This window comes from Chrysochloris asiatica, unplaced genomic scaffold (assembly GCF_000296735.1).
Source record: "Chrysochloris asiatica unplaced genomic scaffold, ChrAsi1.0 scaffold00063, whole genome shotgun sequence".
Classification (NCBI taxonomy): domain Eukaryota; kingdom Metazoa; phylum Chordata; class Mammalia; order Afrosoricida; family Chrysochloridae; genus Chrysochloris; species Chrysochloris asiatica.
The window spans coordinates 15,502,170-15,519,886 of NW_006408581.1; the positions used below are offsets into that span (position 1 = coordinate 15,502,170).

General features: G+C 36.3%; 1 protein-coding gene across 1 annotated transcript in view; it reads left to right on the plus strand.

The window, feature by feature from the left end:
* PIBF1 (progesterone immunomodulatory binding factor 1) overlaps positions 1–17,717 on the plus strand; it is a 310,762-nt gene that overhangs the window by 171,155 nt on the left and 121,890 nt on the right. Inside the window, exon 10 of the mRNA XM_006864318.1 lies at positions 11,452–11,617. Within this exon, the coding sequence (XP_006864380.1) occupies positions 11,452–11,617 (166 nt within the window). The remainder of the gene's footprint in view (positions 1–11,451; positions 11,618–17,717) is intronic.

Here is a 17,717-nt window from a genome sequence, read left to right on the forward strand (position 1 = left end):
CTGGATATGTCTTTTTTGACAACGGATGCAATGCCATTCCTCTTCAATTTGTCATTCTCGGCACACATTAAACCATGTGATTGTCAGATTCAAAATGGCCAATACCAGTTCATTTCAGCTCACTAATGCCTAAGACATCAATGTTTATGCGTTACATTTCATTTTTGGCAACTTTCAAGTTTCCCAGATTCATAGTTCATACATTTCATGTTCTGATTTTCAATGGATGTTTACGGCTGTTTCTCTTCATTTTGAGTTGTGCCCCATCAGCAAGTGAAGGTCCCATGGGCTTTTCTCCCACGGCCTTACTCCATTTGAGTCACCACAGTCAACTCGACTTTGAGGAGTCAGCTCTTACCCAGTGGCATTTTGAGTGCCTTCTACCCTGAGGGGCTCATTTTCTGGCACTATATCTGACAGCATTTCTCTGCTATTCATAAGGTTTTCAGTGACTAAATATTCCAAAGTAGTTCGTCACTCCTTCTTCCTAGTCTGTCTTTGTCTGGAAGCTCATCTGAAACCTGTCCACCATGGGTGACTCTGCTGGTATTTAAAATACCAGTGACATAGCTTTCAGAATCACAGCAACTCACAAGCCACCACAGTACAACAAACTGACAGACGAATGCTTAGGTAAACACTAGATAAATGATATCTAATATTGGCAAGGATGCAGAAAAACCTTATTTCATGTACTTCTCATACATTTTAATTAAAATAATAATTTTGGAGTAAAATTGATCAATGTGACAATTTTTTGTGTCAGCTTGGCTAGAGTATTGTGCTAAGTTGTTTGGTAAAATACCAGTGCAGTGACTGTTATGAAATAGTTACATGTGATAAAATAAATTGTCCTTAAATAAATCAGACTACTTTCCATAATGCAGGTGAACCTAAACCAGTCAGTTGAAAGCCTTAAGAGAAAGAGGAAATTTCCCTAAGGTGTACTCTGCCTGCAAACTATAGTTAGATATTTTACCAGAACTTCTTCACTCTTTGTTTTACCATGTGTTTTTAAAAAAAGAAGCCTGCAATATATACCTCTGTATATAGTACATGTGCATTGTTTAAACAAACAAACCTAAAAGGATACACAGAAAATTGATGACTGTAGTTATCTCTTAAAAATAATGAAGAGGCCTTAAAACTTTATTTGTAATGTTTGAAGTTTTTTTGTCATAAAATGTATTCAATTAATTACTTATAAAATTACAAGTAAATTTTAAAACATTTCATTGTACAGAGAAAAAGAAGGAAATATACGAAGATTGAAAAGGCAGTTATCCTTTTGGCCATATGATTGGTTATTTTCTACTTTTCTAAAAGTATAAGTATTGCTTGTATAGTCAGCACAACACACACAAGGTTAAGAGACTTGGTTTAAAAAAGACACATTGTTGTTGTTAGGTTCTATCAAGTCTGTACCAGTTCACAGTGACCTTATGCACAACAGAATGAAACACTGCCAGGAACTCATAAGTGTTGTCATGTGTCAGCTCACTGTTGCAGCCGCCTTGTCAATCCATCTCTTTTGGAGTCTTCCTCTTATTTGCTGACCCTTTGCTTTACCAAGAAGGATGTCGTTTTCCATGCAGTGTTCTACCTTATCATGTTCCTAAAGTATATGAGAAGAAATCTCACATCCTTGCTTCTAAGGAGTATTATGGCTGTACTTCTTCCAAGACAAATGTATTTGTTCTTTTGACAATTCCTAGTGTGTTTAATATTCTTCGTTAACATAACACTACAATGCAAGTGCATCAGTTCCTCAGTCTTCCTTATTCATGTTCCAGCATCACAAACATATGAAGCCATTGAAAATACCATGACTTGGGTCAGACCCACCTTAATCCTCAAAGTGACATCTATGCTCTTTAATACTGTAACGAGGTCTTTTGCAGCATATTTGCCCAGAACAGTACCTCATTTGATTTCTTAACTGCTTCTTACAGGAACATTCAATGTGGATCCAAGTAAAGTGAAATCTTTGACAACTTCATTCTTTTCTCCCTGATTTTGTAATATTTTGTTTACATTGAGCTATAATCCCTATTGAAGGTATTATTTGATCTTATAAGCAAGTGCTTCAAGACCTCTTGCTTTCAGCAAGCAAAGTTGTGTCATCCACATCTTGCAGGTTGTTAATGAAACAATCCTAACATCTTGTTTTTCTTCATATAGTTCAGCTTCTTGGAATATTTGCTCAGCCTGACCCAGACGTTTCCTGTGTTCTGTTCAAATGACTGTTTCTTAATCTCTATATACAGGTTCCACATGAGCACAATTGTGTTCGAATTCCCATTTTTCCCAGTGTTATTCATCACTTGTTACTATCAACACAATTGAATGTCTTTGCATAATCGGTAAAGCACAAGTTAGCATCTTTTAAGTATCCTCTGCTTTCAGCCAGGATCCATCGATGTCAGCAATGATATCCCTCGTTTCACATCCTCTTCTGAAGCCAGCTTAAATTTCTAGCAGCTCCCTATTGATGTGCTACTCCTACCATGTTTAATTATCTTCAGCAAAGTTTTACTTGTGTGTGATATCAATGGAATTGCTTGATAATTTCCACACTCTCTTGGGTCATTTTTCTTTGGGATGGCATAAATATGAAACTTTTCTAGTTGATTGGCCTGGTAGCTGCCTTTCCAATTTCTTGGCATAGACTGGTGAGTGTTTCCAGTGTTGCATCAGTTTGTTGAAAGATTTCTATTTATATTCCATCAATTCCAGAAACCTTGTTTTTTTGCCAATGCCTTTTTTTATAGCTTGGACTTCTTCCTTCAGTACTATTGGGGTTTGATCACATGAGACCCCATAGAATGGTTGAATGTCAATCAGTTGCTTTAGTTCAGTGGCTTCTTTCCATCTTCTTTTTATACTTCCTGCATCAGTCAATATTTTGCACATAGAGTCTGTAGATATTGCAAGTGGAGACTTAAATTTTCTTTCAATTCATTTGGCTTAAGAAATGATGAGTCAGTCCTTCCCTTTTGGTGTTCTAACTCCAGGACTTCACACATTTCATTGTAATACTTTACTTTGTGTTCTCAGGCTGTCTTTTGAAATTTTCTCTTCAACTGTTACTTTATCATTTCTTCCATTGCTTTAGCTACTCTACCTTCAGGAGCAAGTTTCAGAGTTTCTTTTGACATCTTCTCTGTTTTTTTTAACGACCTTTTGTTTTCTTCATGTATGATGTTCTTGATGTCATCCCACAACTCCTTTGGTCTTCAGTCATTAGTATTTAGTGCATCAGGTATGTTCTTGAGATGGTCTCTAAATTCAAGTAGAATATACCCAAGGGCATATTTAGGTTCTTGTTGATTTGTTTCATTTTCTTCAGCTTCAACCTGAAATTGTTTAGGAGTAATAAATGGTCTACTCCACAGTCTGCCCTGACCTTGTTTTAGCTGAGTCTGTTGCACGTCTTCATCATCTTCCCACAGATGTAATCAATTTGATGGCCTGTATATTCCATTCGATGAGGTCCACATGTACAGTCACCTTTTATGATGTTGAGAAAAGTTATTGCAATGAATAAGTTGTTGGCCTTGAAAAATTCTATCACATGAACTCCAGCATGATTTCTGTCACCAAGGCCATAATTTCCAAATAACAGTCTTTCATCTTTGTTTCCAACTTTCACATTCCAATCAGTAGTAATTATCAATGCATCTTGATTACACCATTGATCAATTTCAGACTGAAAAAGTTGATAGAATTCTTCAATTTCTTTAATACTGACTCTGGTGCTTGGTGTATAAATTTGAATAATAGTTGTATTAACTGATCTTCCTTGTAGAAATATAGATATCATTCTATCACACACAGCATTATATTGCAATATATCTTGAATTTTTTTTTTTTTTAATGATGAACGTGATGACATTCTTCTTTAATTTGTTATTCCCGGAATAGTAAACCAGATGTAACTCAGAATAGCCATACCTGTCCATTTCAGGTCATTAATTCCCAAGATGTTGATCTTAATACATTATTATTATTATTATTATTTTATTTCCAATTTTGCTACACTTATTTTGAGTTCCTTGGAACATGAGGGGCTCATTTTCTGGTTCTGTATCAGACAGTGTTTCACTGCTTACTCATAACGCTTTCAGATGCTAATCCATCGACTGTTTTTAGCCTGGAATCTTCACTGAAACCTGTCCACGATGGGGGATCCTACTGCTGTTTGAAACACCAGTGCCATAACTTCCTGCATTACAGCAACATACAAGGACCCACAGAACAACACACTGACAGGCTTGTGGGTAAAGACATGTGTTGTTGTTGTTAGGTGTCATTGAGTCGGTTCCAATTCACAGGGACCCTACACACAACAGAATGAAACACTGCCCAGTCCTGCACCAATCCTCACAATCATTGTTCAGTTTGAGCTCATTGCTGCTGCCACTGTGCCAGTTCATCTCGTTGAGGGTCTTCCTCTTTTTCACTGACCTTCCACTTCACCTAGCATGCTGTCCTTCTCCCGGGACTGGTCTCTCCTATAATAATGTCTGAAGTGTGAGAGATGATGTCTCACCATTCTGACCTCTAAGGAGCATTCTGGCTGTACTTCTTCCGATACAAATTTGTTTGTTCTTCTAGCGTTCCTTGGTATTTTTAATATTCTCCCCCAATACCATGATTCAAATTAATCAGTTCTTCTACTGTCTTCCTTAATCACTGTCCAACTTTCACATGCATTTGAAGCTATTGAAAATACCAGCTTGGGTCAGGCACACCTTAATCCTCAAACTGACATCTTTGCTCTTGAACACTTCAAAAAGGTCTTGTGAAGAGCAGGTAGTCTTCTTTGTTTTCAACAAGCAAGGTTGTATCCTCTGCATATCACAAGTTGTTAATGAGTCTTCCTCTAATCCTGTGATGCCATCCATGTTCTTCTTCATATAATCTAGCTTCTTGTATTATTTCTTCAGCATAAAGATTGAATAAATATGATGAAAGAATACAACCATAGCACACACCTTTCCTAATTTTAAACCATTCAGTGTCTCCTTGTTCTGTTTGAATGACTGCCTCTTGGTCTTTATAAAGGTTCCTCATGAGCATAGTTAAGTATTCTGAAATACTCATACTTTGCAATGTTGTCCATAGCTTTTCATGATCCACACAGCTTATATATGACTATAAATGTTAAAAGAACATTTCTTTTGTGGCTTATTAATTACCTCAAATCCGAATGAATTCAACTGATTTTTATGTAGTAGTGAAATTGTTCAAATAAGTGTACTTGTCCTATCCTGTGAAATGCTAAAACCCCATCTTAATGTCTCTAATTTAGTTCTTAAAAAATCCAGCCCTCTCTCTTTTAGTTCAAGTTCATATAGTTATTACTCTGTAACATATCCAATCATATATTTTTGGTTCATAATTTTAGTTACGAGTTTAAAATCTTCTCAGGTTAAATATGAAGGACTTGTATTTCCTTACCTTTGCTGCAAAATTGAAAATGTATATTGTATAAATCTTGGTAAATATGTCCTAATTAATTCATAATTTCTAAAATACAGGTTTTAGCAAACTGTGGTGTATGCGTCTCTGCTCAAATGTCACTTTAGCAGAGATTGGACTTCGTTACCCGACCTTTCGAACAGCACCACCACTGGTCTTCCTATCACTCTCTGCTTCCTTACATCCTGCTCTGCTGCTGTTGCTACTTGTAATTATTAACACTTAGTGTTGGTTGTCTCTCACTAGTGGGATGGAAACTCTTGAGATTAGTGTTCACTGATACCTACTAATATCTAGCACAATGTCGATACACAATAGCGTTACATAAATTAGATGTTGAAGAATCCACTATGCTGGTTAATGAAAAATTTGTCATATATTGAATAGCAATTTTTTAAGAAGTAAGAAATAAAAGGTGTACTTTAGGAAGAAAATAGTAATAAAGGGTTTTTGGCACATCGTACAAACTATACTTTAAATATGCAGATAATACTCATACCTATACTTCGAGTCCTGGTATGGCACTGCGGGTTAGTGCACTGGAGTACAAGGTCAGCTTGAACTGCAAGATCAGCAGTTCAAGCTCACCAGCCACTCCTTGGAAACCCTATACATGGTTGCTATGAGTTGGAACTGACTCAACAGTACTTAACAACATACCTAGCAATAAAATCTTTAGAGAACATGTAAAACTCATTGATCTAGTACCATTAACCTAAGATCAGTTAGCTTTTCCTTAGCCATAAAGGCACAAAACACAAAAAAACTGGAGTGTTTTTTTCTCAACAACTATTTACAGTACATTAGTTTGAACGCTAACTACCATTCAGTGATTCATCCAGTGGCATTTGAACATACGCTATAATTGTCTAGGAATACGTGTGGTACAGGTCTAGAACTCCTAAATTTTCTTTAAAAAGAAAATGTCATAAAATTTGTCATATATAGAATAGCAATTTAATAGCAATATAGAAGCACTAAAGGTAAAGAGTGGTTTTGGAATGGTTAGTTATTAGCACAACCAAATGAATAATTCATACGGAATTGAACATCACTTTAGTGAGGTCTTCTCAAAAGAAAGTGGGCATAGAAGAGTCTGAGACATCAAAATAAAATTGAATTTATCCCACCTAAGTAACCAAAAGTGAATTCCCAATTCACTAGAAACGTCAGCTTCTGTCTTTGTCACTTCCAATTTTCCACCCCTGAGTCCACTAATGGCTTCCTTTCTGGAGATTGAAACCCATCTCAGTTTCAGAGCACGCCTTTCAATTGTAGAGTTTGAACAGCACCCTCTGCCCCGCTTCCGTACTGTGCTTCATGGCGTTGCTGTAGCTTCTTGTTCACGTTTTATTTTTCTAAGTCAGAGAATTCTCTGTATAATCAAGAGTCCCTTTCAGTACTTATGCCCATGTAATGTACCCAGTGCTTAGTACTAAAAATCTGTCCCTGAACTTTTGCCAGTAACCATAGATCGTACTACTTTTCTGAGGCTCTTTTGTCAGTCCTATTTTCCTATATTCTTTCTACACATTGTTGCCTTTCTGCATACGGGCAAATACTTTGCCATAATCACTACAGTGCCTTATTTCCAAATTGAACCAAATTTCTTAACAAAAAGACCACTTCCTGTAGATGACATGTACCTTAGCACTGGGTACAATACTTGTGGGTATTTGACCTTAGATTGCCTGTCTACAAAATGAAATTAGATTAACTGGGTTCAGAATAAATATCCAGTTTAACATTGATGCCATGAACTCGATGTATGTGTAACAGAATTCAAAGATCAAGTGTTGTTTCTCACTGACATAAAATAACTAGGATAAACTTTTGAAGCTCGTAATTATACCAATCTTTGACTTTTCTCAAGGATAGCTTTGTTTGGAATTAGGAATAAACTATATATGTTTATTTTAGAGTGTAACAACAAAGTGAAATAGCTTGTAGCAAATATCTAATATTTATTTTCTCTGTGTATATTTTGAATGTTACTGTTTCTCAGTGTATATGTAAAGACTACTGATGAAAATATTGTTTTAAAACCTTTGTATTTAATATTTTTACAAGTGCTTTTGTTCAAATACCTTTTCCCATTTTTGAGAACTGAATGTCATGCTGTTGTCTTTCATGTCTTTCTCAGACATGCAGAACATGCTTCTTAGAGTTTGATTCATTACAACCTGAGAACTTTTCTTCTAGATTAATTAACTTCTCTATAGCTCCCAATTTATTAGCTGCTTTTCACCTTTTAACATTTTTTCTTCTTGGACTTTCAGCCCAAATTTTTTGTTGCATCTTAAGACTTTTAAGTTTTCGTTTTTAAAGTGGGATTTGACAAATGGGTGACCCTTATGAAAATGAAAATGCCAGTTACAAATAAAGGATAAAGACAAATCTATGGATCTAAGAATGGGATGGTTAAACAATGATTGGAGATCATCATTATATTTATAGGAGATGTGAGGTTACTATGCTGAGTTAGAACATTAAGCAGAAAATTTGTTAATGTGTGAATGAAACATTTAATTTTAATAAGAAGCTCTGATTAAGAGGATGAGATGAGAAGTCTGAGTCAACAAATTAAAATGTTAATCTAACAAAACAAGTAAAAGGGAGTTACCTGAAACTGTCAGACCATGCTTTTGTCTTCATCTGTACCTCACTGCTGGGAAGCTCCTTTTGTAGCTCTAATGTTTGTTCAACATTTTCATCGCTCAAGTTGACAAATGAAAATAATTATGATTATTACAAAGGCATAAAGATTTGAGGAAGCTTCTTTCACATTAAAGCCAACATGGTAATAGACTAGTTCTTTTGATTTATTATTTGATTTATAGAACCATCACATTTGAAAGCTTTATATTCTTACTTATAGAAGATAAGTACTGTTTTCGATGTTTCAGTTTTGAAGAATATTAGTAGTGCTAAAAGTAACTCTCAAGTACCATGTGATAAATAAGAAGAATGTGTTCTGCTTGAAATTGGCATTGATCTCAGAATCACCTGAACTGTCTTAAACCCATAAAAAGTCAAAACTTGCTGTTTAATTCTTTCAAAGCAAATTATTTTAAAGGTCAATATGTCATTTGAAATGTTTTATCCAATATTTATTTCAGTGATGTGATCTATGTGTGTGCCATAGTTTAGCATACAAAAAGTTATTGATTTCAAACATGTTTTTTACATTCATATTTATGAAATTACTTACCTGAAGGAGTAGAGGGACATTTTCACTGTAGTAAAATGTTGAGTGAGTGGATTATTTAATAGAAGAATCTCTCACTATCTCACTCCCATTAGGATGGCTATCATCAAAAAGATAGACGATAACATAATGTTGACATAAATGTGAAGAAATCAACATCCTTGTGCGTGATTGGTGGGACAGTAACTAGGGCAGCCACTTTGGAAAACAGTTTGGCAATTCCTCAAAAAGCTACACATAGAATTACCATATGACCTAGCAGTTGTACACCTAGGTATATATATCCAAGAAAAATAAAAGTACATGTCCATGCAGAAACTTGTACATTAATATTTATAGCCACCTTAGTCATAATATTCAAAAGGTAGAAACAACTCAAATGTCTATCACCTGATGAATGGATAAATAAAATGTAATGTATTTATATAATGGAGTACTATTCATAGGCCCAGGATCAGGCAGTGTTTTGTTCTGCTGTGCATAAGGTCGCTATGGGTTGGTACCGATTCAATGGCACCAAACAACAACAACAATTCAGTCATAAAAAGGAGTGAAGTACTTACTGATTTATGCTACAACATATGGGAACCTTGAAAACATTAAGCTAAGTAAAAGCAAAATGCTGCATACTAGATTGCATTTACATGATATGTCCAGAATAGGCAACTTATAGAGACAGAAAGTAGGTTAGATAATGCTTGGGTCTACGAGGAGGATGGAATGGGGAATGAGTACTAATGAATATGGAGTTTCTTTTTGGAGTGATGAAAATATTCAGAATTACATAGTGTTGATGCACATCCTTGTGACTTTCATGTTATGTGAATTATAATTCACTTAAAAGTCCTGGTATGGTGCTATAGGATAAGCACTGTACTGCTAAGTACAAGCTAGGCAGCAAACTCACCACTGCTCCTTGGAAACTCTATACAGGGTCACTATGAGTTGGGATTGATTTGGTGGCTGGCACTAAACAGCCGTAACAAAAATATTTCTTTTCAGGCTTGTTTTCCCAAATAAATGGACATTGAAAAATGGGGGGGGCATTTAAAAAAAATTAGAATTGTGAATTGAAGCGTTTTTTTTTTGTTGTTGTTGTTGTTGTTGTTGTTTTTAAATATATATATAATTAATGCCAGGACTGTCTAAAATAGTAAGCACAAAAGCAGACATTTACCTTAAAGTCTTGATATATATTAATATGTACCAAAATGCACTGTATAGAAATTTACCTTGAAGTCATGTTACATATATTAAGTAATATGTACCGATATGCATTGTATGGAACTTTTGCAAATCTGGATATGAGATCATTTACCAAAATTAAAAGTGCTGAGAGTGAAATATGATACAACAAATACCACTGTCTGTATTCTTCTGGTGTGGCACTGTAGGATCAGCACTGAAATGTGAACCACAGGGTCGGCGGTTCAGGTCCACTAGCTGTTCTATACAGAGTCACTATGAGTCAGAACAGACTCCACAGCACTTAACAACAGCAACATATTCTCTGCTTATATTTTGAATGTTATTGTTGTCATAGGAATGGAATAGCCGTTAAGAATGTCATGTAGTGGAAAGACCACTGCTGTAGAGTCAAATATATCTGGATTTGGGTTGTAGCTTGAAGTTTAAGACAGCTTCTTCCTAACTGATGAAAATACTTGATATCTCTGAGCCTCAATTTTCCCATTGTTTCTGAAAAATATCTAACAGGGCTATTGTAAGGGTTAAATGAGATACCATGAACAAAAGTTTCAAACAGCAGATTGAATGATAGTGGTATGAACTGGTCTTTGTTGTAGGCATATGGATATCATCCTATCACAGATAACATTGTACTTCAAGATAGAATCTGAAATGTTCTTTTTGGTGATGAATGTGATGCCATTCCTCTTCAATTTGTCATTCAAGGCATAATAAATCATGACTTTCAGATTCAAAATAGACAATACCAGTTCATTTCCACTCCCTAATGCCTAGGATATTGACCTTTATGTGTTCCATTTCATTTTTTTTTTTTAATTTCTAATTTTCCTAGATTCATACTTCATATGTTCCGCATTCCGATTATTAATGGATGTTTTCAGCTTTTTCGTCTCATTTTGAGTTTTGCCCCATCAGCAAATGACATTCCCAAAAGTTTAACCCCATCCATGTCATTAAGGTCAGCTCTGCTTTGAGGAGGCAGCTCTTCCCCGGTGGTGTTTTAAGTGTCTTCCAACCTGAGGGGCTCATCTTCCAGCACTGTACCAGACAATGTTCCACTGTTAATGTTTTCTTCACTGCCGCGCCTTCTTCCGGGACTATCTTAGTCTGGAAGCTCTGCTGAAACCATTCCACCCTGGATGGCCCTGCTGCTATTTAAAATACCAGTGACTAGCTTCCAGTAGTACAGCACACACAAGCCACCATAGTATGACAGACAAATGCTGGATAGATATAAAGGAATAACTATATGAATATGGGAGCGAACTCTGTGGCTTCATGTGATAAGCGCTTGACTGTAAACCACAAAGTCAGCAGTTTGAGCCCACCAGTTGCTCCATGGGAGAATTGTGAGGCTGTCTGCTCCTGAAAAGATTTGAATCCTCAGAAACCCTGTACAGGATCACTATGGGTTGGAACCGACTCCATGGCACTAAACAACAACAACATATATATATGGGGAGGTGGGAGAAGCAGAAATCATTATTTTTATGTAAATTTTTGAGCCTTCTTTATTTCTAGAGTTCTTATAACTGTTTTTGCTTTTCTAGATACAGAGAATTACAGCTTAGTGAGGAAAGCAAAGTGACAGAATTTCTCCATCAAAGTAAATTAAAAGCTTTTGAGTGTGAGCGTGTTCAACTTCTACAAGAAGAAACTGCAAGAAATCTCACACAGTGTCAGCTGGAATGTGAAAAATATCAGAAAAAATTGGAGGTACATGTAGAAGCCTTTCTTTTAGCATTTGAATAGCATGTAAGCTCCTTAAGTATAAGAATGTAGTCATATTGAACTTCAATTCTCCTGTAGGAGTTAGCATATATACACAAAAACAATATGTGTTTCTAAAAGATACATACAAAAAGATTGGAATTGTTAAAATGGGGAAGAAAATGACAGTCCCAACAGTAATCAAAAATACGCTATTACTTGGAATATTTTTAGTAAGAACAGTACAAAGCCTGTATCAAGAAAGTTAGAGAAATTTACTGAAGCATATATAGAAAATCAGTATTTAGTCATGTCTTTTTCAGTCTTCATCAAACAATATTATATGTTCACTCTTAATCATATGAAAACATACTTGCTTTAACTTTAAAAAGTATAATTTCATAGTACAACTGAAAGAAAAATATATGTGGCAATAATATTTTAAAGGCTCTTTAAAAATTGATTAATCAGAGGAAATGCATATTCTATTTTTAAATGTAATCTAAGGCAAGAATATTTAATTTTAGATTAAAGATTTACAGCCTTGGAAACCCTGTACAGGGTTGCTATGAGTCGGAACCAACTCTACGGCATATCACCACCACCACCAACCAAGCATCTGATATGTAGTAAAAGAACATATGTAATATAAACTATGAAGATCAGGAAACAGATTCACATATATTTTAAACATTTATTCAGGTAGAGATTATATTTCAAGTTAAAAGTGAAATGATGGATAGAACAGTAAGTGGTGCTTTGATAATCTCATTAATATTTAGAAATATTTGGACCCATACTTTGCACAATTTACCGTAATAAAAATCAGAGGAATTACAAAGTTGAATGTAAAAAGTGAAATAGTGGATTATTTTCAACAAAAAAAAAGTGCTATTAGCTGATAAATGAATGAAAATACATATTCTCACTGATAATTAAAGAAGTGTAAATTTAAAATATTTAACCTTTACACAGGTCTTTAAATTTTTTTTTTTTTTTAATGTTCTGTCAGTAGTACTCATAAGTGGGAAATCAATATGCAGTTAATAAATGGAACTGGTTTGAAGGAAATACAATAATCTGTACTGATCTACTATTACTAAATGGATTTTACCTAAGAAATTAATAAGAGATGGCCTATAAAGTTTATAGTCTTGGTATGGCTCTAAGCATCTAAGGAGCTCTGGTAGAGTAGTGGTTATGAGTCGGGCTACTAACCACAAGGTCAGCAGGAGAAAGATGAGGCTTTCTGTTCTCGTAAAGATTTACAGCCTCGGAAACCCTGTACAGGGTTGCTATGAGTCGGAACTGACTCCACAGCATATCACCACCAACAACAACAACCAAGCATATGATATGCAGTAAGACATACAGCTTTGAGCAAGAATCAATTCAGGGCTTTGAATAGAACTTGCTGTGGTGATGGAAATGGTCTCTATCTGTGCTGCCCAGTTCAGTAGCCACTAGCACTTAGAATGTCACTATTGCAACAGAGGAACTTAATGTTTTATTTTCAATAATTTTATATTATTGGGACATATATTTGTTACTTAAATGAACATTTAATGGATCCCTAAATATGACTGACCTACTTTATGCATTCATCTTTAAACTCAAATGTTCATATATTGATTTTCCCTAAAAATATAATAAAGGTATTCCATAAGTTTTTTTTTTTAATTTTTTTTTTTAAGCAAAGCAGCCACTTAGAAAGCCCATATAGTAAAAGAGAATTCTTCACCATGGGGTACCAGATGTGCTGGGAGATACCCAAGTAAGAAGTTCCCTCCAAGTTATGAAGAGAAAATTTTAAATTATGTCTTTTCAAATTAATACTTCTCATAAATTGCTTTTAAAAAATTTAATGATCCCTCATGTAAACTCAATTCACAATAAAAACTTAATAAATAAATATAAATTATAGCCCAAAAATATTTAATGAAAGATCCTGTCTTTAACATTTTGGTTTGTTGTCTTCTTAGATATTCATTTCTGCAGGTTTCTGTGGTGGTTTTATTGAGGAAGGGGGATGTAGATGAAAAGCATCAGTTATACCATGAAATCATCATTTGATACTCCCATTACTGATTCTCTTTTGCCAGGGGAATTAATAAGTGTTACAGATTTACATCAGCCACAGGATGGTTATTGAGTTGCATCCCAGTCTCTTGAGCTTCAGGAAAGCCCAGGTTGTTTCACTGAGCAGTAACTTTGTTGCAGTGAACTCATATGCTTCTAGAAGACACATTTTTAAGCTGCATGAATATTGTTGTTAAATGAAGTCAAGTTGATTCTACCTCATAGGGAACCTGTATAGGGTTTCCGAGGAGTGGGTGGTGAGCTCGAACTACCGATCTTGGGGTTCAAATGGCTTTGCACATTAACCCACAGTGCCCCATCAGGACTCCATAATTAAACAGTTTCTAAAATAACTCATTTTCTCTGATATTTAAATGTTATAAAATGTGTTTTGTGATGTAGGAAAAGATAAAGAAGACCTATTTATATATCTTAAAAAGTATAATTTCGCTTTCCTAAATTCCCTCTGTCTCCTTTCCTTCTATTAGTTACATCAAAACCAATACCTAAATAACACACATTATGTCTCCTATTCCCTTGAATACACAAGAACCCCGAGTGGTGTAGTGGGATATGCATTGGACGAACTACTAGGTCAGCAGTTTAAGTCCACAATCCATTCCCTGAAGAAAGATGAATCTATGCCTTCAGGCTTTACAGCCTTGGAAAGCCTAAGCAGGATCACTATGAGTCAGAATAAACTTGATGGAAGGGGATTTTGTTTGATATTTTTGGTTCCCTAAAATACAAGTATATTCCTTCTGAACGTTAACAAAGGGTTGCTATGGATCAGAATTCATAAGATTTTCAGAATGAAAATGGAATGCGGAAATCTGTGGAAAGAGATGAAGGAAAAGCATCCATATCATCAGTCAAAACAAGGCCAGGGGCAGATTGTGGAACAGACCGTCATCGATTACTCATATGTATGTTAAGGCTGAAGCTGAAGAAAATGAGAGTCAAAATACAACTTTAAATACATCCTACCTGAATTTAGAGATCATCTGAAGAACATATTTGAACACTAAAGAAGAATACTAATGACCAAAGACCAGAAGAGTTGTACGCTGACATCAAGAACATCATACAGGAAGAAAACAAAAAGTCATTAAGAAGACAAGAAAGAAGAAAAAGATCAAAATGGATGTCAGAAGAGACACTGAAACTTGCTATCCAGCATAAAGATGCTAAAGCAAATGGAAGAAATGAGGAGGTACAAGAGCTGAAAAGAAAATTTCAAAGGTCAGCTCAAGAAGACATGGTTAAATATTACAACAAAATGTGCAAAGATATGGAACTAGAAAACCAAAAAGGAAGAACACGCTCAGCATTTCTCAAGGTTGGGGAACTGAAGAAAAAATTCAAACCTCGACTTTTGTTATTGAAGGATTCTCTGGGAAGTTATTGAATGATGCAGAAAGCATCAAGAGAAGATGGAAGGAATACAAAGTCGCTGTACCAAAAGGAAATGGTTGATGTTCAACCATTTCAAGAGCCAATGATACTGATTAAGAGCCAATGACACTGAAGGAAAAGTCCAAGGTGAAGGAATTGGCAAAGGACAAGGCTCCAGGAATTAATGGAATAAAAATTGAAATCTTTCAAGAAAGTGAGGCGACATAGGAGGCACTCACTTATCTATGTCAAGAAATTTGGAAGACAACTATCTGGCTGACTGATTGGAAGAAATCCGTATTTGTGCCCATTCCAAAGAGAAGTGACCCAAAGGAATATGGAAATCATAGGACAATATCTTTGATATCCCATGTGAATAGTTTTGCTAAAGATAATATAAAAACAGCTGCAAGCATACATTGATGGAGAACTTCCACAGGTTCAAGCTGGATTCAGAAGAGGATGTGGAATGAGGGATATCATTGCTGATGTCCCACAGCCCTTGGCTGACAACAGAGAATTCCAGAAAGATGTTTACCTCTGCTTTACTGACTATGCAAAGGTTTTTGATTGTGTGGATCATGACAAGCCATGGACAACATTGCGAAGTATGAGTATTCCGGAACACTTAATTGTGCTCATAAGGAATCTGTACATGGACCAAGAAGCAGTTGTTTGAACAGAACATGGGAACACTGAATGGTTTAAATTTAAGAAAGGTGTGCGACAGGATTGTATTCTTTCACCATACTTATTCATCCTGTATGCTGGGCAAATAATCCAAGAAGCTGGATTATATGAAGAAAAATATGGCATCAGGATTAAAAACCTGCGATATGCAGATGATACAACCTTGTTTGCTGAAAGTGAAGAGGACTTAAAACATTTACTGATGAAAATCAAAGAGCACAGCCTTCGATATGGATTGCATCTCAATGTAGAAAAACAAAAATCCTCACCATTGGACCAATAAAAAACATTATCATCAACAGAGAAAAGATTGAAGTTGTCAAGGACTTCATTCTTCTTGTATCAATTATCAGCACTCATGGAAGCAGCAATCAAGAAATCAAATGACCTATTGCATTAGGCAAATCTGTGGCACAAGACCTTTTGAAAGTGTTGAAGAGCAAAGATGTCAGCTTGAGGACTAAGGTGCACCTGACCCAAGCCATGGTATTTTCAATAACCTCATATGCATGCAAAAGCTGGACAGTGAATAAGGAAGACCATAGAAGAACTGATGCTTTTGAGTTATGGTGTTGGAGGAGAATATTGAAAGTGTCATGGGCTGCCAGAAGAGCCAACAGATCTGTGTTGGAAGAAGTGCAGCCAAAGTGCTCCTTGGAGGCCAGGATGGCCAAATTTCGTCTCTCATACTTCAGACATATTGTCAGTGGGACCAGTCTCTGGAGAAGGATATCATGTTTGGTAAGGGTCAGAGAAAAAGAGGAAGACCCCCACAAGATGGATTGGTAATATGGCAGCATCAATGGGTCAATTGTGGCAACAGTTGTGAGGTTGGCCCAAAACTGGGCAGTGTTTAGTTCTGTTGTGCATAGGGTCGCTATGAGTTCGTACCGACTCGATGGCACCTAATAACAACAACAACAACATGGATCAGAACTGATTCAATGGCACTTAACAACAAGAGGTTAATTAAATTGTTGTTGTTAACCGCCATCTAATTGTTTTGAACCCATAGTGACCTTGTATAGGGTTTCCAACGAGTGGCTGGTGAGCTTGAACCGCTGGCCTTGCGGTTCGAACTGACTTTGCAGTCTGGCACATTAACCCGCAGTCCTATTCATGACTCCATAATTAAATTGTTGTTGTTAAGTGCTGTCAAGTCGATTCCAACCCATAGTGGCTCTGTATAAGGTTTCCGAGGAGCAGCTGGTGAGCTTGAACCACCAACCTTGCAGTTCAAACAGCTTTACAGTCTGGTGCACTAACCCACAGCTCCTTTTCCCTCCATGTGTTTGGAGTCCTCAGCTGCTCTGTATCTCCTTGTCACCATCTCTGCCTCCATCTGGTGTCGCCTCTTCCCTGGTTAGGGTCCCACACTCCTCTTCAACGCTTCTCCTTTGGTGGTCCCAGAGTCCTCTGCTTGACTTCGTACATGAACATTTTTTAAAATGTTTTATTATGAATTATGTGATAGTTTACATGGGAGAACATTAACTTTACATTCATCCTATATTGTTTCATTGCCATGGTTACAATCACCTCCATGAATCATCAACCAACCAAAAGGTATACCCTGCAAGCCTGCCCCTCTGTCGTCAGCACACAGCCCCTCCCTCTCTGGGTCTAAAGTCCCCAGTCGCTCTATCTCTCCACGTCGTCTCTGCCTCCATCTCTGGTGTCACTGTTTCTCTGGTAGGGTCCCACACTCCGCTCTTCTCCCTTGATGGTCCCAGGGACCTCCACTCCTGGACTGCAAAGTCAGTTACTCCCTCCTTTTGCTACAAAACGTCTACCTTTACATTTCCAGCCCTCACAATCAACCCTGATAACAGTTATTCACTATTGTACCACAAGGGACCTATCGCCATCTCCTTTAATCAGCCCCGCCCAGACAGATTGGATACTACTCAATGGAGATTCTGCCTTTTTCTGTGCCCTCTGG